Source organism: Eretmochelys imbricata, chromosome 2, assembly GCF_965152235.1.
Source record: "Eretmochelys imbricata isolate rEreImb1 chromosome 2, rEreImb1.hap1, whole genome shotgun sequence".
Lineage (NCBI taxonomy): Eukaryota > Metazoa > Chordata > Testudines > Cheloniidae > Eretmochelys > Eretmochelys imbricata.
The window spans coordinates 228,046,002-228,072,930 of NC_135573.1; the positions used below are offsets into that span (position 1 = coordinate 228,046,002).

The 26,929-nt window shown below is 41.8% G+C and overlaps 1 protein-coding gene across 1 annotated transcript in view; it reads right to left on the reverse strand.

The window, feature by feature from the left end:
- The window catches only part of ITGA8 (integrin subunit alpha 8), a 170,057-nt gene that overhangs the window by 98,179 nt on the left and 44,949 nt on the right, over positions 1-26,929 (reverse strand). The window contains 3 exon segments of the mRNA XM_077809430.1: positions 180-287; positions 3,133-3,178; positions 18,129-18,320. Of these exon segments, the coding sequence (XP_077665556.1) occupies positions 180-287; positions 3,133-3,178; positions 18,129-18,320 (346 nt within the window).

Below are 26,929 nucleotides of genomic sequence, written 5' to 3' on the forward strand. Positions count from 1 at the left end.
GGGCTTCTGGCTACTACATTTCAAATGTTTATGAAGCAAGGGAAAATAATTTGATTCTACTCTATGTCGGTTGGGTTCTAATACCACACACATTACTGCAGCATTTGAGCACCTGCACAAACACTAGAAAGATGTCTGGAGCAAGAAGAGAAAGATTTCTTGTCTTATCGCTGACTTACCAGGCAACCATAATCATAGAGTCAGGAAGCTGACAAGTTTTATTGTCAGGATTTACAATCATTGGGTGCAGCATGAGCTGAGCATCCACTGTCACAACAGGCCTTGCTCTACATGTGGGGGAGAGAAACAGGTCAACACACGCAGCAGGAATAAGTGGCTATTCAAATTAAGAGAGGTCTAAGACTGCAGACGGAACATTTAACCTTTTAATAATACAATTATCTTAAAGACAGCTGTAAATAGAATCATAGAATATCAGGGTTGGAAGGGACCTCAGGAGCTCATCTATTCCAACCCCCTACTCAAAGCAGGACCAATCCCCAACTAAATCATCCCAGCCAGGGCTTTGTCAAGCCTGACCTTAAAACTTCAAAGGAAGGAGATTCCATCACCTCCCTAGGTAAAGCATTCCAGTGCTTCACCACCCTCCTAGTGAAAAAGTTTTTCCTAATATCCAACCTAAACCTCCCCCACTGCAACTTGAGACCATTACTCCTTCTTCTGTCATCTGCTACCACTGAGAACAGTCTAGATCCATCCTCTTTGGAACCCCCTTTCAGGTAGTTGAAAGCAGCTATCAAATCCCCCCTCATTCTCCTCTTCCGCAGACTAAGCAATCCCAGTTCCCTCAGCCTCTCCTCATAAGTCGTGTGTTCCAGTCCCCTAATCATTTTTGTTGCCCTCCGCTGGACATTTTCCAATTTTTTTATTATAAATAGGGTCCCTCAGGTGGATGGGAGTTTTGTTGTTGCTATTCACTTTCCTGAAGAAATTGAAGATTCTATTTGGCAGAAAGTGTAACCTCTCTTTTTCCATAGATTTGGTCATTTTGATAATTCTTCACAAAAATTACAAACTACCAGGACAAATCACTAAAACAGGAACCTGAATTTACAGTAGACATAGACACAGATGCATGATTGTGCAAAAGCCAGATATGTACAACAAGTTCCGTTAAGCAAGCACTGTCCCCCCGCCAGCAATGTCAAAATGCTCACACAGGGTCAAATTCTGCCCTGAAGGCTCTGAAACCTGGACTAGGCTCCACATTTGTGCAGCTGACAGCAGCCTTTCAGTAGTTGTTTTACAACCTGTCATCTTTCTGTCATGATTCAAAAAAGGGGCATCTTCAGATTTGCTGTCTTCTGTAATTGTGTTTGATTCTCTCTGAAAAGGGGATGTGATTTGGCTTAAACAGAAGTTCTTAGGAAATATTTTAAATCAGCCATAGGCTGCAACCTAACTGACAGAATAATGTTAAGAGAAGAAGCAGCTGAAGGTGGATATATATGGCTGCTGTGTGCACCTGTGAGTAACGGCTGGTTATTAATTAGCTACCCAGTAATTTAGAGTAGTTTATAACAGGGTTGGAAATAGAGAAAGTTCTAAATTACATGTTCACAGGGTATGATTTTATTGTACATTAACTTACAGGAGTCTGATAAAAAATAAATCACTACCCTTAAAGTTTTAATCTACAATTCATGTTCTAGTGTTAATTTTTCATTGTAACATCAGTTGGGGCCTCAAAAATGAAAGGATTTCTTGCATTTTTGTACAGCAGGGAAAACAATTTCTCAAACAAGCTTCAGTTTGTATTATTAAATGCACATAGCCATGTTTGTCCAACAATACCAATTTCACATTAAAACACAAAAGTCAGGAAATGAAAAAAAGATGAGGTGCTCATAATATTAACATGCCAAATGGCACAAACCCCCTTTTGGGTTGCAAAATGAAATGTAGATCTATACATATCAATTCTGATTCTCCATTACCCTGCATCTTGTGCGGTCATTTATGCCACTGCAAAGTGGTTGCAAAACAATACTGGATCAGCATGGTAGTACTTTATACACTGACTCCATGAGGTTCAGGGAAATGGACCATCAGTCCACTGTACATATTGCTGTAATGTGCAAATTGAGCTAATGCCACCAATGTGAGTTTTTGTTACCCTTTCATTTCTTTACTTTTGCTTGTCCATACATTTGTAACCTTAGGGTAAGATCATGCCCTGTCATTGCAGGTATGTAGGGTTGGGAAAAACAGAAGGCTACAAGAAGCCGAGCAGTTTGGCAGCACTGTTGCAGTATTTATGCTCAGGACGGCTCAGTTTTGGATGGGCACAGGTTTCTGTACAGCTCGATTAACAGAACAGCAGCAGATTTTGTCTTAAGTTTCTGAGAGCTATAATTTATGTATTTTGAATAAAACCTTTGGATTTGCAGAAAACTATAGTATGCAGCAAAAACATTGGAGACTAAAATTATGGGCTGTGTAATTCATTAGCCACTGTGATTTTACTCCTGACTTTGTATTTTAGGCACGTTTAATAAAGAGGGAGCTATTTTGTTATATGCTTCATTAAAATAATACATTCTCCCTCATAGAAATGGTCTTGACAGCAGTCTGAAAGTAGAAGTCCTTGTGCTTGTCAGCTAGTTCACACCCTAGTGTCACTAAGTGGACAAGGCTACATGAAAATCTAAAATTATTAGTAGGTGCTATTACGCCACGGTAGGAAGTAACTCTTCAGTCACATCGCTTTTTTAATTCTCCCTCATTAAGGACTATTTACCTGCAACAATAAAGCTTTCATTTTCAATTATTTGGGACTCAGCTGATTTCGAAAAAGTGTGGTTACAATTTTTAAATGAGAAAAGTGTCATTTTTCTTGCCTTGCCTAACTTGAAGTTGGTAGGAGGATTTGATCAAAACACTGGTTTGTAGATAGACTTGAGATAGGCACGTTCAACCAAAATGGAGAATTTTTCTAAGAACGATGAGCATATGAGAAGAGTATAGCACTATAGCATTTGCTGCTAAGAATACACTATAATCTATCATTTATTTACATACAGTATAAAGTAACAAAAATGTGAAATAAGATTGCTCGCAGATCTCCTGCTTGAGCTGTAAAACAAAACTTCCATAAAATTTATCACATACCTGTAAACAGCTACTTTTCCAGCTCCAAATGCACCTACTATTAAATCTGGAAAAAACAAAATAATTTTATAAGAACAACTTACTACCCTCCAGCACAATTTTGCAGCCTAATTTATTCATATTCAAAACACAGTAACATAAAACAAATGAGCTAACTCATACTTTCCGGGTCATTCTACAAGAACATAGTGAGGAAAAATATTTCACATTTTTGCCATGGTAGCATATTAGTTCACTCTCAGCCTACATAACACAGAGTCATCCATGCCACAATCTCTTTCTAGCTTGTCTTGGAAGGGAAACAACTATTTCTTTAAAAATCCAAATGTTTTACTCCAAACCATTACCTGTCTGTCACACGAATGAGTGGCAAACAGGTGCAACTTTTTGGGTGGACAATCTCATACCAGTTTAAATTAATGTAGTTTAAATAATTTTTTCCTGATGACCTCTGATCCCATCCTGATTTATTAGATGAATTGTATTTTTGTTAATTTAGGTATTACCATACTTTAATATCTATCTAGAGAGAGAGGTAAATTTTATAGTTTAAATTATAACCATATATTTGTTTAATTTGCATGGGAGATCTGTGCCTTTAAGAGACCCAGCAGTGGCACATGCTAGAAAATTATTTTAATGTAATTTAAATTTGTTAAATTAATTTAGATAACCCAGTGCACACACAGTGTGTAAACCAACCTACAGATTCTCTGTTGAGTAACATATCCCTGCCAGGCACTATTGGGCTGATTCTCCTTAAACTGGATTTACAATGCTGGAACTCCAGTGGCTTCACTGGAGAGCACACTTCTATGAGGGGCCATCCCAGTGAGAATGTGTGAGCGGTTTCTCCCCTTGCGGCACTTAGGAGCTCCCTTTGTGATAATGGCTCTCTCAGACAACTCTCAATGGACTCGAAGCCTGGGCAAGTAGAACCTGAAGAGAAGTTTACCTCCTTGGTTAAGATGTTGTGAGGTGAGGTGTCACAAGACAACAGCTCATGTGACAAAAACTCTCCTAAGATTTTCCACTCAGCTGGGTTCCCTGAGTCTCACAATAATCCAAATGGATTTAATAAGATATTTCTCAAGAAGACATGTGGGAAAAGAAACATCATGCTATGTCACAAACAGATAGAAAAAAGACAAGTAAAATAGGGGTTCCATTAAACCTATCATGTATCCTTGCAGGCTTTAAAGCTGTGGTTTAAGTTACAGCAGCTGATTTCAGAATCTGAGCTTCCATATAAGAAAGATGCCTCAAGCCTTCATGGCTGCAAAGAAAAGCTTGAAGTGGTGACAGATATCTGCCTGAATCTGCTGAGTCTGAGGACTGGTCTACACCAAAAACTTACATCAGCATGGCTGTCTTCTAGGGGTGTGAAAAATCCACAAACCTGAGAGATATAGCTATACCGACCTAACCCTGTTTTAGACAGTGCTAGGTCAATGGAAGAATTCTTTTGTGAACCTAGCTACCACCTCTCGAAGAGATGGACTACATATGCCAATGTGGTAGTTAATGTCAACACTGACGCGCTACAATGGTTCAGCTGCAGCACAGCAGCTGTAGCAGTTTAAGTGTAGGCATACTCTGAAACAATGCCTCTGAGAGAAGTGAATTGCTCCACTCATCATAATGGAGTGTTAACTCTAAGACCCACTGTTCTGGAGAGCCGCACCAACACCACCTCAACCTCAACATAGGAATCTATGTGTGGAGGGCCTCTGTACCTCAATCTCTTCAAGGCTTTGCTAGGGTGAAGTTGAAAGGGGACCACACATGTCAAATCCTCTGCACAGGTGAGTAGGGGCTACACTCCCCCACAGCCTACTGGAAGACAGGGAATGGTGGTCTAGAGAAGGATGAGGCCCATTCTTGCCAAAAATGAGTGGTGGTAGACCCCCCAAAAGCCCAGCAGACTGCTAGTGTGAGGGCTCCAGCATCTACCAACTCAACCAGGGCAAGAGGTGTAGCAAAGGAGTGGGGCCATGCTATGGGGGCAAGGCAAAGAGGCCCCCCATTTGGAGCTGTATCTATGGCTCTGGATTGTGCTGATTTGGGAGCTGCAATTCATTCATTGAGCAGCCACTCACACCCTACATCAAGCTGAGCTCAGCTGCAGGGGAGAATCTACCCCAACATGACCTCCCAAAGAACTTGAAAGAGCATGAGTATTAATTGGGAACAGAGGAATTAGAGTGAATAAGCAAACATTAAAAGATCTGATTGTGTTAATGGTGATATATAAAATCTAAAATAAGGATAATAAAGATGATGTCACTGTACATTCACACAGAATAATTTACTGAAAGGTCCATCCAGAATTCAACTACAACTGTGGTCAGTTTATTATAATTCATTAGTCTCATTGTACTCTGTTTCACTGTCATTTAGGGCCCAATCCAACTCCTACAGCACTAAATGGAAAGAGCTTTTTTTGACACTGATGGGAGTTAGGCCAAACCCTTCATTAGCTAAGTAATAGTTCTGAACATGCATAATGTCAGAGTCATTTATGAGCAGTAGTTTGTAAGTTTATTGTGTGTTGTGTAAAGGAAAAGCCATTAATCATTTCTGTGAAACATACGTGCAAGACGTCCAAATTATCTGAAGTTTGGCAACTTTCTTCTCCTAAAAATAGATGGAAGTTGTCTTCATTACTTGCTTTTTTATTGCTACATATGAAATGTCACTGATGCAAAGGTTATTAGCTGAAAAACAAATGTTTGACAAGGCAATTGGAATTTCCACAGCAAAAAAGTAATCTTAACTAACTGTCAGGATCTCTTCCAAATGAAGCCTGAAGAAAAACACTTGCAAGCTGGAACATAAGACTGCATCTATTTCATTAGTTAGGGTTTGTTTTCTTTTTTCACAAAGGCAAGTCGCTATGACCCTAATTTAAAAAGATCATCTATGAATCACTAATAAGAAATAGCTATTAGACTGTTTCCACTTTAATTCCAACTTCCAAAACTGAAATCCACTGCAAACCCCTGAGTAATGCCCACAGATGAGAATGGGAGTTAGACATGGGTCTGAAGAGAAGAAATGATCATTGACAAATACTGTTCCCATCCTGTAAGGTGCTGCATTCCTCTCACAAAGTACTGAATGGTCTCAGTTCCCCAGGGACTGCTCCCATTTAGTTGGAGCAGAGGCATGCCCATTGGGAGCAAAGGATGCTTAACACTGGGTTCCACCTGAGAAACGTACATCTATTTTCAAATGCAACATGGGGTCTCCCTCCCATAGATACAGATCAGGTGGTTTATGAGGGGAGTATTCTCCCAAGGTATCTAAATGTAACCCGCAAGGTTACATTAAAATCCTCCCCAGCTTTATCAATATTTGCTGAATACCCATAATAGTTGGATTAAGAAGGTTTCAGAGTAACAGCCGTGTTAGTCTGTATTCACAAAAAGAAAAGGAGTACTTGTGGCTCCTTAGAGACTAACCAATTTATTTGAGCATAAGCATAAGTTAGTCTCTAAGGTGCCACAAGTACTCATTTTCTTTTTGGATTAAGAAGGGAATTCAGCAAATTGCCCGTTCAAAACTTACCATTTCCCCTTCCTTTTGGGCCCAAAATGTCCTGTCTGCCTTTTCCCTTGGCAGAAAATGGCCCTGCCAGGCTGAATGATCCATAGGACTGAAATGCCCTAGAACCCCATTGTGCCATAACTCAGGAAACAAGAAATTTCAAGGGATGTTTCCACTGAGAACTGTTGTGATAACTGGGCTTACAAGTTTACCCTAATTGTAAGCTCAGCTGTAGAAAATGAGTGTAAATTCATGAATTGTCACAATGACCTGTTGTTTACGATGTAAGGAGGAGACAGAAAGGCTGAACTAATTTAAACAGAAAGGGTTTTACTGATACCACTCAAGCACTATGTTAAGTTTATGACTGGTAAACAAGAGACGCAGAGAGCAGAAGTTAGGTGTGTCGGAAGTTAGGCCTATTGGTGGACAAAATAATGAGAGGATGGCCTATTCCACCCAACACTCCCTTTCTAGGTTCTTAGAAAGAAAAGACTTTGGGAGGAAATTAGCAGAAGCAGCAGCTGTCTGCAGTGAGCTTTAACATCATAGCTGCAAACCCCATTATCTCTTGGGATCCCAGACCACCTTTGTCCTAATACTGAGACATGTCCTGACCAGACCGGGCCAGAGAGAGGGCTTCAGATGGCACTGACACCTCCAATGGCTTAAGATAAATCTCAGCCACCACCTCAGATGTGAGACTTCATCAGCCCTCTCCTCTGCCATGTATGTCCTTTTCTTCTCCAACCTTTTAAATTTTCTTTTCTGTCTCTCTCCTTTCGCCTTCTGTTTCATAAGAGTCTGTCTTAGATGTCCAAGACTGCATATTTTGCAATGCTGTTGTGAGCCTGTGACCAGAAAGAGGCAACTAAAAGCAATGCCCTAACCAGCCTGATGCTCGTACAAGTTTGCCAGGTCTCAGAGTGGCTGATAAGACCATGTGTTTCTCCAGCAGTGAGGTTGCAAGTGAAAGTCAACACCAGAGACAGAAGCTCCATTTTCTACCTTTCTTTCCCTTTTGTGTTTTGTCTTCTAAGTAACAGGATCAGACTTTAACAACAGCTACAATGATAGTTCCAGGCCATCTCAACTAACTTCTGCTCTTGTCCCCAAAAGGATAGCTATTACCATCTTTGATGCTATCTAAAAGATTGTCAGACAAGGGTTTTTTTCCTTTCAGAAACTCTTTCCAGCTAAAGGGAAAGGGAACAAGGGATGTTGTTAAAATGAAAGCCCTATTCAATACTTTACATTTCAAATGCTTTAATTGTTTTTCCTTCTTTTCTGTATTTTCAATAAAAAGTTAAAAGGACTTTTAATGATGTGTTTGCCATGGTACTAAGCACTCTGAGGTCTCTGTATAGAAAAATCCCAAACCTTGTTTAAAATTGTTTAATGTTGGACTGTGACTGGGTTATGACCCAGTGACCTTTGACTCCTGGAGTCTATATATTGCATCTAAATTAACACAACAGAACCCTTCAGTTTAGATGAATGAAACCCAAACTGGAGGGATTCACAGAGCTTAGTCCTGAGACAAACTCTCCCTACATGAAATTAGGTAAAGATGCAGATGAATAATTCAAAGAGTACTGCGGAAATTAAACCACTCTAGTTATCTCCATGACTGATTTTCATTTTGCTGCAAATAAAGGGCTTAATTCTGCAAGACCTTACATGGTAAAGAGAAGGGAAAGTCCATCCGCTGACCTATTGGACATGATGATCAACAGCTACATAAGTAGCAACCACCTGTGGCAGAGAAAGGCACATTAGGCTCGGGAAGGTGAGCTGACACCTCCACCAGCATCCCTTTCCCCATCGATGTGCCAGATCTGAAAGGATGTATGCTGAGGATGGAAATTTGGCATGGCTTGTGCAGTGGTGCTGGCTATGTCTACACTGGAGCTGGAAGGTGTAATTTCCAACTGAGCTAGCATGCTAAAAATAGACACGGAGCTGCAGCGGAAGGGGCAAGATATCCCAAGGGCACACCTAGAATCTCAGATGGGATTGTACTTGGGACAGCTAGCCTGTCCCACTTCTGGTGCCACCATGGCTACACTTCTAGTTTTAGTGGTATCACAGGGTTGCTGGCCCCTTTAAGGAGAGCGTGGGCCCCATGGAAAGTTACAAGCTAATTTAAGGGGAATGAGCCTATCTAAGCAGGTAATTAATTGAATAATGAGCACCTCAGTCTGATAAAAGGCCATCAGGGCTCAGGTGCAGGGAGGTGCTCACAGAGAGGGAAGCTCCCTCAGACCACAGGCCGCAATGAGGAAGGCTGTGCAACCCTGAGCCAAAGGGAGAGATTATAGGCCAGAACTGAGAATCACACAGCCCAAAGAGAAGGGCTGTGCAATTCTGTGAGTCTGAGAGACTTTATTTCAAGTTTATTTGCATTTAATAAACTAGAACCCAGCAGGGGAATTTTGTCTCACACCCTTTGGACTGGAGGAGTCCTTAAGGGGCCCTGAAAGAGGGGGAAATGAGGCAAGGAGCACCTGCAGCTCCCCACTGGATCAGGCGCACCTTTTCTACCTTTCTTTCCCTTTTGTGCCGGCACCCTGCAGGCACACCCTGCGACAATCCGAGCTAGGTATGTCTCCTGGAGCTGGAAATTACACCTCCAGCTCCAGTATAGAAATATCAGCTGAGTGAGCCTTCATCCCTGCTATGGAAATAAGCATAGCAGTCAAGTTCTGGAAAAAGCAGACAACCAGGCTGCTCTTCTCCATCTCCAGCCTCCCTGAGTGATGTTTAGATTGATTCAAGCTAAGCAGGCAGTCACCCTCTAGTAATATCTCCTTCCTCCCCATGCAAGATCCAGCCCAAAGCAACTTTGAAAAGGGACTTTGCCATACAACACAACCAGGCAGCAAGTGACGTGCTTAGAGAATCCCCTTTTCCTTGAGTCTATCCAGAAACCCTAAGTTATGGCCTGGAGTCTCATCTCTTGCCTTGGGGGTTAGTAGCCAAAAATTAGCAATTGCCAGTTCTGAAAAATTGTACAGAATGGCCTACACTCTGCTCATGAGACACTCAGGAGTGAGCTAACCAAAGTTTAAGCCATCTCTCATCATGGTACTATATATCAGGATACAGAGAATAAAAATGTTTACTTTTAGGCTCTACCAGTTCCTAACCCTTTCTGAATATTTTACCAACAGTTTAAGAAATATATCTGTATATTCTATTAGTAAAAGAATCTGCCTTTTAATGACACAATATGCATTGCAATTGGGAAGTCTTTGGGAACCCCTGAGAGTAAAGGTCTGGTATAAATGGAAATGTTATTAAAATGGAAAAAAATTGTATATCTGAAGTATGTAGTGTATAAAATTGTATATCATTATGCCTTGTGTATATTTATCTTTGCTGTTTCACTCAATTGATCCCATCCCTTTAAGAAGCCCAAGGAGCCTGAGGTTTGTAAGGTAGATTTATTTCCCTCTTTTGGGGTTCCATGATCTAAATTTCCATCAGCCAGTTCCCTTCAGTCCCAAAAGTCCAAAGTAAAAGGTCCCTTAAAAAGCTTACTACTACAGTAATGACCATAAGACAGGTCAGAGGATGATCTGTTCCAGGCAACCACCAGTGAAAAACTCAGCCTATAGCCAGAAATAACCTTTGTCTGCAAAAACAGCACTTTCTTCTGACCCAGTCACTCACAAGGTCCTGAATAGTTTTTTCAGGGGGAACTTTCTTTCTCCTCTCAGCTCTTCTGACAGCAAGCCCCTTAATATCAGCAACTGCGTCTGGCTGGTCTAATTCCACTCTCCCCTGGGGTCTGAATTAACCCCCTTCCCTAACTTCCTGAGGCACCGTTTCTATTCATTCAACCCTATAACTATCCACTTCTTGAGTATTTTTAATGTTTACCACTTAAATGAGTCCTGTTATTGACTGGGATAAATATATTTCCCCTGAGCACCACTGAACGCATGATATTGTGATGTTCATTAAATCTCCCAGAGCATTTTGGAAAAAAGTGTATCTGTAAATTAAAATATATACCACCATTTGATTCGCTATAAAATGAGGATGTTCAGGAAATGGTTGCATTTTCAAGTGATTAAAATCAATCACCAATATGATACAAGCCCATTATCTGCTTTAGTTTGCTCCATTTGGTTGCAGAATCCCTTCCCCGTTCTCACTCACACACTGTACAGCTATCATCAGAGCTGATGCAAGGTTTTATTTTTTGTCTTCTGTAACTCTCCTGACTTCAGAATATAATCATTACTAGACTACAATGCTGTGATACTATTGGCACACTGCCTGTTATGTTCAACAAATTTTATATCATGAAAAATCCCAGCTTTTAAGAAAGAAACTTGAGGCTTTCCTTCCTGCTGTTCAAGTTAATGCATTTAGCAGATGGCACTGTTAAAGACTCAATCTTTAATAAGATTAGACTGGATTATTGAATTTTAGAGACAATTTTGCCTGATTATCACAGCCTTGTGATAACATTTTGTTAAATGTTTCTAGAGACATCATTTATACTATATATAAATCAATCTTTAACTTACTAACTGCACCCAGAATAAGGAAAGCTGACCCAACCAGAGCTTAGCTAGAAGGAATAATCAGGCCCAACAGAACTATACCAGTATAAAACTGGGGTAAATCTGAGTAGAAAAGGCCCCTGACTTCAAAAGGACAACCTAGATTAATGAGGATTACTTATATACGTGTTCAAATAGTGTAATTTATCCAAGCAATAAACACACACAGATGCTCTGCATCAATCTACTTTGTTAAAAAATTGTTTAAATAGTTCTGGATGACAAATAAATTTGAAGACGCCACAATCTGCTTGAGGAAATGCCACTGGCAGAAAACAGGCTGAATCAGTTATTCATGATAAACCATTTGCTCAGCTATAATCAGGCAGCAAGTGACTCAACCTATGCCATGGTGTGAAGACGGAAACCATACAGATTGAAAATGCATGAGTTCTACAAGGCTACATCTACACGACACACCACTTTCAGAGGCATGTAGTGTAGTACCTGCATGCTCCCTCTAGCAGGGGTATAAATAGCAGTGTAGACAGTGAGGCACAGTTTAGGAGATGAGAGTTCAGACATACCTGAAGGGTTCGGGTATTTATGTAAGTACCTAGCCTGTCTGCTCTCTACTCGCTCAAGCTGTGCCTCCCAGTCAACACAACTATTTTAAGCAGTGTAGTATCCCATTGCCTCCTTGCTGCTGGACCCTTTCCCCACTGCAGGGAAAGACTCTCTCAGCAGGGAAAGGCTCCAGCAGCTGGGAGGTTGCAGAGAAAGGTTTTGCCAGCTCCCTTCTGCTGGAGTTCTCCCCCACCACAGGGAAAGGCCTCCGGCACAGCAGGGACAGCGAGGAAAGGCTCCACCAGCTACCAGCCTCAGGGAAAGACTCTGGCAGTGCGGGAGTGGGGAGGTTGCAGGGGGGAGGGGGTCAGAGAGTGAGGAAAGACTCTGGTAGGTCCCAGTTGCCGGAGCCTTTCCCTCCTGCAGGCAAAAGTTCTGGCAGGGAGGAGGCAGCTGGGAAAGGCTGAGCCATTTCCAGCTGCCTCCCCCCACCAGAGTCTTTCCTCACCACAGTGAAAGGCTCTGGCAGCAGGGAGCTGCTGAAGCTTTCCCCCACTATCTGCCCCCACCACAACCTTTCACTGCCACCTGTAGCTACGCACCACAGTGTGGACACAGCCTGCTTTTCACTGTGACATGTAGCGACACGTACGCTAAACACCACCGAAAGCAGTGTGCAGTGTAGAGCTAGCCTTGTAGATGAACCAGCTGGATGTACACCACCATTACCTAGACAACCACTGATCCTGAGCACTCAACAGGGATCAACAAAGGAAAACATTTATTTTCCATTGAACACATTTATGGATTTCTCTTGCGTCTGTCAAAACTGAATTACTCTGTTTAAGAAAAAGAAATGAAATAAACCACAGTTCAGAGAGCAGATCTAAGGTGCGATTCTCACCCCTGCTCCATTGCACCAGCTCCTTTACAGCACATAAAAGGTTTGGAGTGGAGTAAAGAGTAACAGGATGGCTTGCCCCAGTAAGGACTAAAAACCTAGTTATGAAACAGGCACACCTGAGCAGAGATCAGGTGATTCCCCTATAAGAGAAGTAGGAAGCTACAGAAAGGGAGGATGCTTAGGGAGAGCAACCAGAGGAAGCTGTGGCAGAGACTGCAGAAGAGCTCCAGTGAACAGGAGACCCTTGACTATAGGTTAAGGGTTTGAGCCTAGAAGCCAGAGGGCTGTGGGCCAGGGAGAGCAGACTCCATGGGTTAAGAATGAAAATACTGCAGCCAAGTGGGCCTGGGATAGGGTGACCAGATAGCCCGATTTTATAGGGACATTCCTGATTTTTGGGTCTTTTTCTTATATAGGCTCCTATTACCCCCCATCTCCTGTCCTGATTTTTCACATTTGCTGTCTGGTCACCCTAGCCTGGGAGTGGCCTGCAAAAGCAGCAAAGACCCCAAGCAGGAAGGCCTGGGAATAGGAAGAGAAACTTTTGTTTGTGTGAACTTTAATTTGGAACTTGGAGTTTTATTTGGAGTTTATTTTATGTCAATATTTTAGACCCTGGAAGAAGGGGTATTATTGGACTAGAAGCCTGTGTGGAGTTTATTTGAGGAGCCCAAAAAGGGAAACTGAGGTGAGCAGTCACTTGCAGGACTGCTTTGAGGCCACAAGTGGGAGCCTGGGAGGAGGCCACTCACATTCACAGGCTCCTAAAGACCCATCCCTAGTCAGGGAATGATTCCCTTGACGCAGGTACTGTGGAAAACATACGTAGAGCTGTCTCCCAAGGATTGTCTCACAAACCCTTGTGTAGGGGGTGTACCACGTGTGGGGCTGGGGCCAGGAAGAGTATGTTGGGGCAGGGCCATTGCACAGAACACAGCAGAGATTGTTGGCAGTGCTGGACCCCCAGGACTACTTAAAATTACCCCAGGGGGTCGCTCCAGCCCCAGGACTGACAGCATGCAAATATGGCTTAAAGCTATGTATCTCCCCCTCCCCGTCTGTGAGATGTGTGCTGCACCTCGTAGGAGCATAGCACAAAAATCTCTCCCACAATTCCTTTAGGATTTTACTCCAGAGTAATTGAGTCATATGTGCACAAACTTTTTTTTTTAAATAGACTTTTTCACATTTTCTAGTCTTCTCCACCATGCATCCCTTACCCTCTTTCCTGAGCTAGACTGGGTTAAGTCCAATAAAACTGAATTGAATGGAAGTCAGGGGAGCTACTACTCCTGATATATACCAGTGTAAATGAGGTTAGAATTTGACTCTATAACTTCACTACCAGAAAACAAGTAGTCGAAAAGAATGGGCAAGAGAGACTACTATAATGATATAGTATATAGATGCAGCCCATCTAATTTCTCCCCATTCCGCTTTCTTTATCTGGAAGCATGGAGGTCAGGCCTCTAGTGCCAAGTCTATTATTTCTCTTTTTTGCTTTCTAGCTTGGCGATCCGGAAGATATACGAACACAAGATGTAAAGATGATAAATAAGTTTGAGAGACAAAGAGAGACAGTATGAAGTTATTGGTTGAACACTTGGCTTCAGCACTGGTTACTGGCAGCTACAGAATGAATTACTCTTTCCTTCCACTTGCTCATCAGGATCTGGACCCCAGTTCCATCAAGACACAGCATTAAGACTTGGAGAATGGAAGAAGAAAAAAAGTGGAGAATAGTTGGTCTACTGGGGAGCACTGAAAGGTCTTCACCAGTCTGTTTTCTTCCAATACTGGATCCCGCCTCATACATCAAATCTCTCAGTCAAACAAGATGCAAGATTCTTTGGTTTCTCATCTGGAAGAATGGGAGAGTCTCTCCCTGAATAATCACATGGAGAAGCAGAAATAGCTCACATCATGATCCATCTCTTTTGACAGTTAAACAATCTCCCCCTTTCACAACATTTCAGCTGAAGGTCCTGGCATAGGTGTGAATAGCGTCTGGTGTGCTCAGCCATGAAAGAAAGGGAAATTCAGTTCTACAAATGATAAACTGCCAAATTCATGGGAGCATGCAATAGAATTCATGCTTATTTGCTTCCTCTGAAGAGTTCTGGTTTCACTTCTGAATTCAGCCACAGAGGAGAGGCGGTGTTACTTAGTAGATAGTACTAAGTACTAAGACAAAACTGGGACTCAGGAGACCTGGATTCTATTCCTGGCTCTGTCACTGGCCTGCTGGGTGACCTTGGGCAAGTCACTTCCCCCCCGCCTCAGTTTCCTCATCTACAAAATGTAGCTAATGAACTGACCTCCTTTGTACTATTAAGAACAAAAAGAATCTGTTTGAAGGAGGTGGATCTATTTCAATCTATTTGAAGCATTCTTTCCTTCTATTTTGCTTTCTCTTGCCAGCCTTACAAACTAAGATTTAGGTTCTGCCTAATTCTTGTGCGATGTGCAGCAAAGAGCCCTCCCCAGTTCTGCACTGACCATGCAAGGGCTGGCTAAAATTGCAGTCCTCTCATCAGTGGAGCACAGGGACTGCTTCTTAGTTATTCTGTTGGGGCTGGGAGCAATGGGCAGTACGTGGCTCTGCCCTGTGTCACTTGGGTGGGACACTGCACCCGTAAAGAGACGTAACAGTTTGAACATTCCCCTCTGTATCAGAGAGCTCTATGAGGTGTTTTGCCACAGGATGTCAACAGTGCTTCCCTTGAAGTACGGTTCCTCACCACTCCCAATGCAGGGCTGTGCCTACAAGGCACAATCTAGCCTTGCATGACCAAGTGTCCCTTTTGATAAAGGAGTAATTCTAGGCTCATGTCATCTGAAGTGATTCTAAGGTTTCTAAGATAAAAAGCCAAACTGCTATGAAATGATAGTAGTTATGAGAGTATTCCATATTTCTCTGCACGAGCAGCAGTATTTTGATGGCATCGCTTCCTTGGATGTGGGGTCCGAGGGCCATGTTTAATAATAAAAACCTTGTTGAAAGGTTAGACACTTCCTGTATTTTAACAGAGTTGAAAATGGTGGTCTGTTAGCTTTAACAGTGACAGCGCCTATGTCGGGCTGGCTGAAGACAGAAGGCCATTCTGTTGAGGAGAGTGCTAACGAGCAGGGAAAGCCATCCTATCTGTTGTGCTGACAGCGTTGGAGGAGAATAGATAAACTGGATTAAGTTGCTGTTCAGTAGTCTTCTGTTTTGTTAGGAAAAATGCATCTTTAATATCTACACTTTGTATTTGTATGTACCAATAAACGTGTTTTTGTAAGAGCAATTCTAATCTTTGCTCTCTGCAAAGAAGATTCAACCCTTTAGATATTAAATAAAGAACTTCCAAGCATTATGGTTGAGATTTTCAAAGCAGTGGATTTATCCACAATTATTCACCAATAATTGGTGGAAGCTTTAGTCAAACACAAATTATGCTCTAGTCAAACAAGTTATTAGGCTCAATACAGAGGTAAACAGGTGAAATTTGGAAGTATCGTTCTATTTGTCTACTTCTAGGATAGAAAGAGCTGAAAGCCTCATGCCTCCCTATTGAGTGCTTTAATTATAAGATGCAAGGTTACTTCCGACATTCCGCACACATGAATAAAGAACTATTCTACCAGGGCTACCTCATGAACTAAGATGACTGACCCATTGGCCAGTGACAATTATATAGGCACACGCATGGCTGTTCCACATATTAGTCTCTATAAATTAGATTGACTAGTCTCTTGCAGCTTATGGCAACAAATACTTCCCCTCCAACTTGACATTTTCAGGGTAAAGTTGTACTATTATTTAACAGTTTAGGTCTTTCTGCATTGAGGAGTGGATAAGCTCCTTCTTTGTTTGACAGTTCTTTTTGCCCTATCATTTTTTGGGAGGTGGATTTTGCAACATTGTCAGTGTAGGTAACTGTAGGATTGAGGGAGAGGTTGCCTATGGTAAAACAGCTACTAGTAAGTCTTTTTTTCAAACAACTCACCCATGTAACAAAACAAAAACCAAATTATCACATCCTAAACACATCCCACAATAGAATTCTTCAGGTAGAAGCACAAACCCAAAAGTGACAGTCAGGGAAAAGCTAAAGAAATGTCTCAAATGAACTGAAGATCCAAGTGTGCTACCCAAACTTCCCCCATTCCGCTTTAAAGATGCCCTGTGAAGGACTACAAAGCCCTTCCACTTCTCAATTGCTCAGCTTTTTCTCCCTTGAGTCTTTTAATGTTATCATTATCCAGCTTTTCAAGCAGCATTTTCTAGAGCAGACAAGACCTGAATGTCTAGCATAAAAAAACCCAAGCAGAAAAAAATCCCCCTTTTAAAAACAAACAATAATCCCAAATCTTTCAGGCCTTCTTTACCTAGAATAAATAAGTCAAAAAGGTCTCACCCCCCCCCTTTTTTTTTCTTTGCAAGTCACCTTTAATTTACAAAATCATGCAGCTAATAACACCAACTTTCAGGTCACTAAATTGCTAGCTGTAATAATATAAGCTAAGGAAGACAAGCTAAGAAAAATAACTTTATAAAGAGTCTGTGAAACCTAAAGCATTAGCAAGTATTAGTGTGGTAGGTCAACAGTATACAACAGCAAGGCTATGCATTCCACGACACTGGGTACATTGCAAACGTTCAGAGATTTCTCAATCTTGACTCAGAGAAATAGTATGTACTGATCCTAGAAGAAGGAGTGAATGGCATCAGATTAAAAGGATATTGTCCATTTAGCCAGCATATGGTCCTGGAATGCTGCTTCAAGCTGGAAGGACTTCACTAAAAAAAAGCATGCAGTAGTGGTATAATCTTGATAAATACCATTGGATGTCTGTAAACTATTCATTGTTAAGAAAAATTCAAAACAAACTAAAAAGGAAGAATCTGTATAACAGAGTGCAAATAAGGTCATGGAAAGACCTAAATAAAATCTGTGACACAAATTATGGAATCTTTTTGCATTCTCTCTGCTTTTCGTAATGAGGTCAAAAGCAATTAGGAACCTATATATAGAGAGTTCAGCAGCTATTTGGAAAGCAAAGCTTTAAGGAAAACAACTAGCAACAAACACAAGCAAGTCAGTCTCTTCCCTTATAACATGACATGGTTTTAATTAAGGAAGAATGTCAGCATGGAGCAGACCTATAAGCTCAGTAGGAATGAGTGCATTCAAATGTTGAGTGGGGAATAAGGGTTAAGCTTTTTTTCTGTAAACTTCACATGTTTTATGTTAATGTAACTGTTTAAGCCCTTGCATTTCTGATGATGTCTCTTGACAGGAAAGGGAGTATTTGTTTTGTCTGACTTTAAGTTCTCAGGAAAACATTGCTAGAACTACACAAAAAACTGTGTCTATTCTTTATTGCGACCTCTGCCTTCCAAAAGGAACAGTTTAGATGCATTTTCCAGAGAATGTAGGTATGAAATTCCCTCTCTTATGGAAAAATCTTACCTGGGTAATCATTCTTGTCTATGTCTGAGTCTCCTCTTAGAGTAAAGCCAAATCCCGCAGGCATGGACTGTGACCCCCAGGCTCCATTGAGAACCTGCGAAGGGTTAGCATTTAACCCATTCCTGTGTCCATTGTAAATGAACACTTTGCCTCTTCTGTCTTCGCCTGCGAATGGTGCACCAATTGCAATGTCTGCAATAGAGTAAAAAGAGTTGACAACATTAAAACAAAGACAGAATTAACTCCGACAGGGAAAGTAGACCAGAGGGACCTGTGTTCTGTGTTAACAAGAGCTGGGGCTTAATCATTTTTTCTTTATTGCATAGATTCTATTTCAAGACAAATACATAAAAATAGTGCTTTAATAGTGCTTTAGTGTTTCAAACTTTCATGCCTATAGTTGTAATGAATGCATTTTCATATGAAAGGGGCCTCACATTGCAATAGACAGACAACACACGTCTATTATTAATTGCACATTTTCCTTTGTCATGTTTTTACAGCAATCAACAAGATTTAACAAACTGAGACTGAAATAATGGCTAATGTTACATTCATCTGTTTAAACTAAACACACACTGTGTGATGTTCCCTGTTTTCTCCATCACCTAATTAATTAGCAGCAGCTCTTTAAGAAGGTCTGCTTTGTGGCTTGTCCTTTTTCCAGCTTAAAAAAAAATTCAATGACTGCAAAAAAATACATTGTTGAACAGCCAACTTTACAGCATGCAGAAGGGAAAACAGGAGTGGCGTGGAGTAACAGCATAAGATCAGTTTTCAGAGTAACAGCCGTGTTAGTCTGTATTCGCAAAAAGAAAAGGAGTACTTGTGGCACCTTAGAGACTAACCAATTTATTTGAGCATGAGCTTTCGTGAGCTACAGCTCACTTCATCGGATGCATACCGTGGAAACTGCAGAAGACATTATATACACACAGAGACCATGAAACAATCAGTTTTGTTTGTATGTAAAACACCTTACCATGAAATGGGAAACATCCCCTTTGTTTTCATGACCAATAAAAATAAATAAATAGTATAAAAAAAGCTTTTGAGGAGTATCTTGGAGAAGAGATAAATACAGCATAATAGACAGGCCCACAGGGAATGCAAAGCTGTAATTCACTCAAGGGACTCTCTGGATCTCTTAAACCAGGAGAATAAGCTGGAGCAGTTCACGAAAGGAGCAGATCCCCGAAAGTGAATTTATTCTATTAACTGATGTAGGGCCATATTCTATTTAGAATGTATATTCGTTATGTATAACAAACCCTCCCTTGCTACTTTTCAGGTACAAAAATCAAAGAAACAGCCATGATGACTAAGTAGACAGTCTGAGTTTATCAGCTAAAAGACAATGGCCAACATTTTCAAACTGATGAGAGATTTTGGGTGTGTAGCTTAAGTTTCTTAAGAGGGCTGAGCACCTGTCTGTTGACAGTCAGGCACCTTTAATGTGTCTCGAGCTAGAACCCCAGATCACTACCACTTTAAAAGCCTTGGCCAGTGGATGGAGAAAATAATCTCTGATGGACAGGATGGAAGACATGAGGACAGATTTTTAAAGGTATTTAGGCCCCTAAAAATGCAGCTAGGCACGTAGTGGAATTTGCAAATGCCCTTAGGTGCCCAGTTTCCACAAATCAATGGGAGTTAGGCCCCTAGGCACTTTTGACAAGAGATCCTCATAAATGCTTCAGCTATGACTGTGAGCAAGATGCTCTACCTCTCTGAACCTCAATCAGCTCATCTACACAACTGGGGAAGAAGCAGAACACCTCCTTTTAAACTGATGCTGTATCAAATCAAATACCTTTATAAAAACATCATCTTACATTTTAATCCATATTATTACGAGCTGAGTTAAAACCTCTTTAAGATGGATGTGTGAATGAGTTCTCCATTTAAGCCAGTTGTAAGAGACAGTTAAGGAGCCACACCCAAAACAAAGCCTACTAGAGTCTACCCAGAAACTAGCACTAGGTGGACAGAGGGCTTGACCGGATGGGTGTGTGGGGTGGAAGGAATTGACAGAAAAGAAGGGCTTGCCTACACTTAAAACATTAAAGCAGCAAAGCTGTACCACTGCAGGTGCGTGACTTGTAGACACTACCTACGCCCACGAGAGGGGTTCTTCCATTGGCGTGGGTAATTCACCTGTCCGAGAGGCAGTAGCTAGATCGATGGAAGAATTTCTCTGTCGTCCTAGCACTGTCTGTACGGGGACTTAGGTCAGCTTAACCTCACCACTCAGGGATGTGGATTTTTCATGGCCTGTACTGACATAGTGAAATCGTCCTAATTACCTAGTGTAGAGTAGACCAGGTCTAAAAACAGACTAAGTCAGAGAGACAGACTGAAGGAGCAGCTGAAAGCATGTGCCTGACCCTGGAAGAAACCTGGGGAGAGGTTTTTGGGTCAGGGGTGCTGGCGGAAAAGACTGCTCTTGAAGCTGTGAGCAAAAGAAGCTATTTCCTGTTATTTGATTCCCTCTGCATTCAGATACACAGGACTTTGTACATTCTTTGTAAATAAACAAAACTGCTTCAAAGAAATACCTATCACCAATCTTTGCTCCGAACTGGAACACCCACAGGGACCCAAACTTTGACTAGCCGTTCGGGTCAAAAAGGGGCAATTCTGGTCTGAACAGTGGGATCTAGTTTCCAAGGAGAGAGATTGTGAGCTGGGTACTCCTATTGAATCAAGATGGAACAAATGGAAGTGCTTGCAGAAATCAAAAGCGGCCAGTAGGATTTAAAACAAAAGCTGGAGGTTTTGCAGGAATTGCTCAGAGATGATTGCAGACTCAGATGAGATCTCTATTGGAGCAGCAGCAATGACAAAGTGCCTGGACAGAATGGGGAAACCCACACAGGCTTGAATGGTAAAAGAGATTGATGAAATGATCAGCAACGTGACTGCCATTTGCGATGTTTTGGGGGATAACCCAGACCAATAAGGGGTTCTGTCACCACCTGCCCTGTAACTGTGGGTGCCCATATGCTATGCAGCTTTGGTTCAGACCCGACACAGTAGCATTCCCACAAGCACAAGGTCTCACCCTGGCTTCCACCAGCCGAGTTATTCTTTGCAACGTGACCCCAACAGCCCTTCCAGTCTCAAGTCTCCCCAAGTCCATCCACCCGAGTTCTTAACTACCAGACTCTCGGCCTTTTTCTCTGTGGCTTGTCATCCCCAAAGGAGTGAAATGAGCCCCCCAGGCACAAGCTTCCTTTGGGGGACACACTCCACACAGATTACACAGCAGACATGGGTTTGGGGTAAAAATAAACAAAAGAGTTATTTAATAGAAATAAATAACAGCAGCTTGAAATATGAAATTGTAAGGGGAAACAAACACATACAAGTTACACAGAAAATAAACAAAGATGCAACAGGCTTTACTCTTCCAAATTAGATTACAGTCCCTTTCCTAATACAAGTTACCTATTGCCTTAGAACAGTTTACCATCATGCCCCCTGTCAGGGGATCCAGAGTTTCACAGACAGTTCCTGCTAAGTGACTGTCCCTCAGTTTCTGAAAACCTTTCACTTCAAACCACTTCCATTTTAAAAACAAGGTTTTTTTCAGGGTTTTTTCCATCCGTCACTACAAAGATTCAAAGTGGGGATATCCTGTTGTCTTAATGTCTTCCCATTAACTTTAATGGCCTTTTCCTGGGTGTACAATGGATTATTACTTGTTCCTGGTTTTGTGCTCCTCGCTCCTGCAAGGTGTATTTGACATTGTAGTACAGGTTATGAACAGTATTTTTTCTCTCTCTCTCTTCATAACCAGTCTGTAAACATATCTCATAATGACCATCAAGTTACAAGCTTTCATAAAAGACCTTACTGAACATATTTCTGTACACAATAACATTGGATACAATCAGTTGATTCAATTGATTATTCATTGGGGTTCAGATCCCCCTGTTCTCTCCTTGGGTTGTGTGGACCCTGATTGTCACACCGTTAGCCACGGGTTTTTCCACAAAATAGCAGACAGCAAGCAAGCTTTAGCTAATCTGGAACTTGCCAACCAAAATGAGCTGCAGCAAGGATTTATGGAACTAAAAATTCAGCTCCAGATGGAAGGGTCACTGAGCACAATGGAAGGCTGTTGAGATACTGAGCTAGTCAAAGGACTTGGGTAAGACCAGACATTTACAACAGTTTTCTATCCTGTTCATAACTAGAGAGACGTTGGGAACAGTGATACAAAACCCCACTATCTCTGTGGGCAAAACTCCCTGGGAGGCTTATTTGTGTCAATTCAATATTCCAGCTCAGAGGAATGGCTGGGAAGAGGGACACAATGAGCCCTGTAAATACAGCTCTGTCTCCAATATGTATGCAAGGAGGGAGTCTAGTGTGGTTAATGACCACATTGAATGACTGGAATAAATGACACATGTAGTTTGTAAAACAAGGAAAATTTGCAATAATGCAAAAATTAAAGAGAACAGTTCAGACAAATGCTCGTACTGTGACAAAACTGGTCATAAAAAGGATTGTTATACATTTAAGACAGGCCAAGACAGACTGTCACAGGTATCTAGTGGAAACCTCTCCCCCAGTCTGGGAAATGTGGGGACACCAAGCTGAAGGGGCAACGCTTGGAGGAAGAATGATCATCTCCACAGTTTTAGTTTAGATTTGGGCAGTTAAACAATAGTAACCGGAGTTTGGCTATTGTGTGTGTGATAGCATCTGTGATGTGTACAGGAATTATTGACACATGCTCAAACATAACAGTTATGAGACTAGACACACTAAAAAGGCCACGGAATAGGGGATGCAAAACTGAACAACCTAAATTGGTCTCAAATGGAGATGGTATCTGTCCAAAGCCTGGGAAGTTGGGTTTGAAGATGAGACCTCTGAAATTTGAGCTGGGTGGCTGAACTAGTGGATGAACAAGTAATTGGAGTGGATTTCATTATGGCTAACAACTATGTACTCAATAATAGGAAAGGTGTCTTACAAATTCAATCTGTGGAAATGACCTTTAAAAATATGGCCCAGGTGAGATAAATGACCTATAGGTCTGCTCCCAGGTGCAGAAACCACTATAACAGTTATATGCTGTGGCAGCTTGCCAGCAAAGGAAAGAAGGAGAGTGCTTGAACCCTGTTATGAAATCAGGGTCTTGGGGCAATCTTAGCTTTCAAAGCTCTCGTGGCTCTGAAATAAGAACTGATCCCTGTTCATTTGCTGAATGTTTCCAACAAGCGTCAAATAGTTAAAAAAGGCAGGTGGGGCCAAGGGGGAGGGAGGAACTGTAGTTGCAAAATGTGAATTGGTAGATCTGGTTAATGCTGGTATTGAAGAAAACTACAAGGTAGAAGAGGGAGAAGGTGAGCTTCCAGAATTTCTATTGGACCTGTTGCAGCACGGTGTTGTACACTGGGGAACAGCAGAACTGTTTAAGAGACTTTCTGGTTAGAAATCAGGAGCTGTTCTCCTAGTCCAAAAGAGACGTAGGTTGTACTGCACTGGTGCAGCACAAAATTGATGGCGGGCGGCGGAGGAATCTGACCCTCACTGTTACCAGGAGCAGAAAGGGAAGAGGCACTACAGACCATCAACGAAATGCATCAGGAAGATATTATTGAGCCTTCAACCAATCCTTAGGCCTCCTGCATAGTTCTGGTTAAGCAAAAAGATGGCAACACAAGGTTCTGTCTGGAGTATAGAAAACTAAATAAAGTCACTTAAACAGGATTCTTATCTATTACCATGAACAGATGATACCCTAGATACTGTAGCACATTGTCTGGTTTTCCACACTGGATCTTAATAGTCGGTACTGGCCAGTGGAAGTGGATGCAAAAGACAAGGGGAAAACTGCTTTCGCAGCAGGACAATGCTTGTGGCCATTTAAAGTGTTGGTTTTGACTTGTGTTTGCCACCTTAGAGAGGATAACGGGGAGGGTATTACATGACATGCCCCTCTCAGCCTGTCTATTTTATCCTGGTGCATGCAAAAACATTTTAACAGGAACTAAAACATTTAAAAATGGTCTGTGATAAGTTGAAGGCAGCCAATTTGAAACTGAACCCAAAGAAACATTAGTTGTTTCAAAAAGAGGTAATCTACCTTGGGTATACAATTAGTGAGGAGGGAATTTCCACTGACAAAAAGAAAATTGAGGCTGTACAGAGCTGACCAACTCCCCAAACACTCACAGATGTGCAGAGTTTTATAAGGCTCTGTTCCCATTACAGAAGGTTCATTTGTGGGTTTGCCATTATTGCAAAACCACGGCATATGTTGAGTGAGAAAGAGAAACCATTTCAATGGTCAGCAGAGTGTGATGTAGCATAAGGCTCTAATAACTGCTCCTTTCTTGGCCTATCCATGTTTTGAAACCCCTTTCATACTGGACACAGATGCTATTGCTCATGCTTTGAGGGAAGTATCAACAAAAGAACACAAGGGAATTGAGAGGGTGGTAGCTTATTATAGCAAAAGTCTAAGTTTTCCTGAGAGAAATTATAGCACCACCTGAAAGGAACTCCTATGAGTGGCTTGTATGGGAGGAAGTATATGGTTAGGGCAGACCATGCTTCCCTGCAATGGCTCTTTAGATTCAGAAATCCCGAGGGACAGCTACCAGCTTGCCATAGCAGTGCTATGATTTAACAATTACACACAGGCCTGGCCATAAGTATGGCAATGTTGATGCCTTAAGCAGGACAGCAAGGAATGAGTTGCTCAAGGGGAGGAGTGTGCCTTCCTTCCTCCCTCAAATTCGCATTAATGCTCATGTTCTTGGTTCATCCTTGAACAAGGGAAGTGGGGCTGCAAGAATGGACCCTAGAGCAACTAAAAATCTTCCTAACGAGATGATCCTGATTTCAGGATAGCGTGTGACTGATTTCAGGAAAATCAAATGGAAAACACAGCCACCCTGGAATGTAATGTCACCTCACAACACCACAGTAAAAGCTTCCTGGTCACAATGGGAAAGCTTGGAATTTAAAGTTGAAATATTGTATAGGAAATGGGAGAAACCAGGGCGGGATGAGTACAGGTACCAACTGACTGTACTAGATACACCAAAAAAGGAGTGTCTGAGGTTATGTTGTGGATCTTAAAACTGCAAAACCCTTAGCCAAGCTAAGGGAGAATTTCTATTGTGTAAAATGCAAGCAGAATTGTTAGTATATAGGTCTGTTTGCTAGCCTGGGACAGAATTTTGGGTTGGACTTTTTGATACTCTTATACTAAAATGTGTAAACAAGGGACAAAGACACTGATGTTGCTTCTTCCTAGTCAGCAGGATTTGTTAGTACAATGGGACCAGATAAGAGCAGTTAAAGTGTTACTTGAGAGCACAGTTTAAAATTGCCTCAACCCCTATCTCAAGGCAAAGTCAAGCAACCAGTCGGGAGGGGAAAAAGGACTTGGGAGAGGAGGTATAAAACACTAAAAAACCAAAGAAATGCCCATACCTCACTTGAGCACAAACTCACTCTCCTTAACCCTCCCAGACCCAAAATGGAACATGACCCTAAGTTGTAAGGGGTGGGACTGTGGGTGTGCATTGCAGGTATATTTGAGCCTGTAAAGGAGGAGGAGGAGGTGGGAACAGGGAAATGGAGAATGGGAAATGAAAATGGGGAATAGGGAATGGGATCACAGGCAAGGCTTTGTGGCTTCAGAGCTGGGAAGGGAGACATGGGGTAAATGCTCTGCAGCGTCAGAGCTGGGAATGGAACATTGGGAAACAGACTCTGCTGGCGTGTAGAGCTATGGATAGGTTTGCTTGGAACTAACCCCAATAAACATTGCATTGTCTGAACTTTGGACTTCTGGTCTTCTGCTTTCTGTCAGCGAGACAAGAACTGGGGAGAGGGTAAGGGAAAGCCTTCTAACAAGGATGTAGAAAGTTGGTGCAGGAAAAGTGATGTTTGCATTGCAAAGAAGGGTCCTCCTAAACCTGGGAGAGCCCCTGTCATAAATATAAAGGGAAGGGTAAACCCCTTTGAAATCCCCCCTGGCCAGGGGAAAGCTCCTCTCACCTGTAAAGGGTTAAGAAGCTAAAGGTAACCTCGCTGGCACCTGACCAAAATGACCAATGAGGAGACAAGATACTTTCAAAAGCTGGGAGGAGGGAGAGAAACAAAGGGTCTATGTCTGTCTATATGCTGCTTTTGCCAGGGATAGAACAGGAAAGGAGTCTTAGAACTTTAGTAAGTAATCTAGCTAGGTATGTGTTAGATTATGATTTCTTTAAATGGCTGAGAAAAGAACTGTGCTGAATAGAATAACTATTTCTGTCTGTGTATCTTTTTTGTAACTTAAGGTTTTTCCTAGAGGGGTTCTCTATGTTTTGAATCTAATTACCCTGTAAGGTATCTACCATCCTGATTTTACAGGGGGGATTTCTTTATTTCTATTTACTTCTATTTTTATTAAAAGTCTTCTTGTAAGAAAACTGAATGCTTTTCCATTGTTCTCAGATCCAAGGGTTTGGGTCTGTGGTCACCTATGCAAATTGATGAGGCTTTTTATCCAACATTTCCCAGGAAAGGGGGGGTGCAAGTGTTGGGAGGATTGTTCATTGTTCTTAAGATCCAAGGGTCTGGGTCTGTGGTCACCTAGGCAAATTGGTGAGGCTGTTTACCAAACCTTGTCCAGGAAGTGGGGTGCAAGGTTTTGGGAAGTATTTTGGGGGGAAAGACGTTTCCAAACAGCTCTTCCCCAGTAACCAGTATTAGTTTGGTGGTGGTAGCGGCCAATCCAAGGACGACGGGTGGAATATTTTGTACCTTGGGGAAGTTTTGAC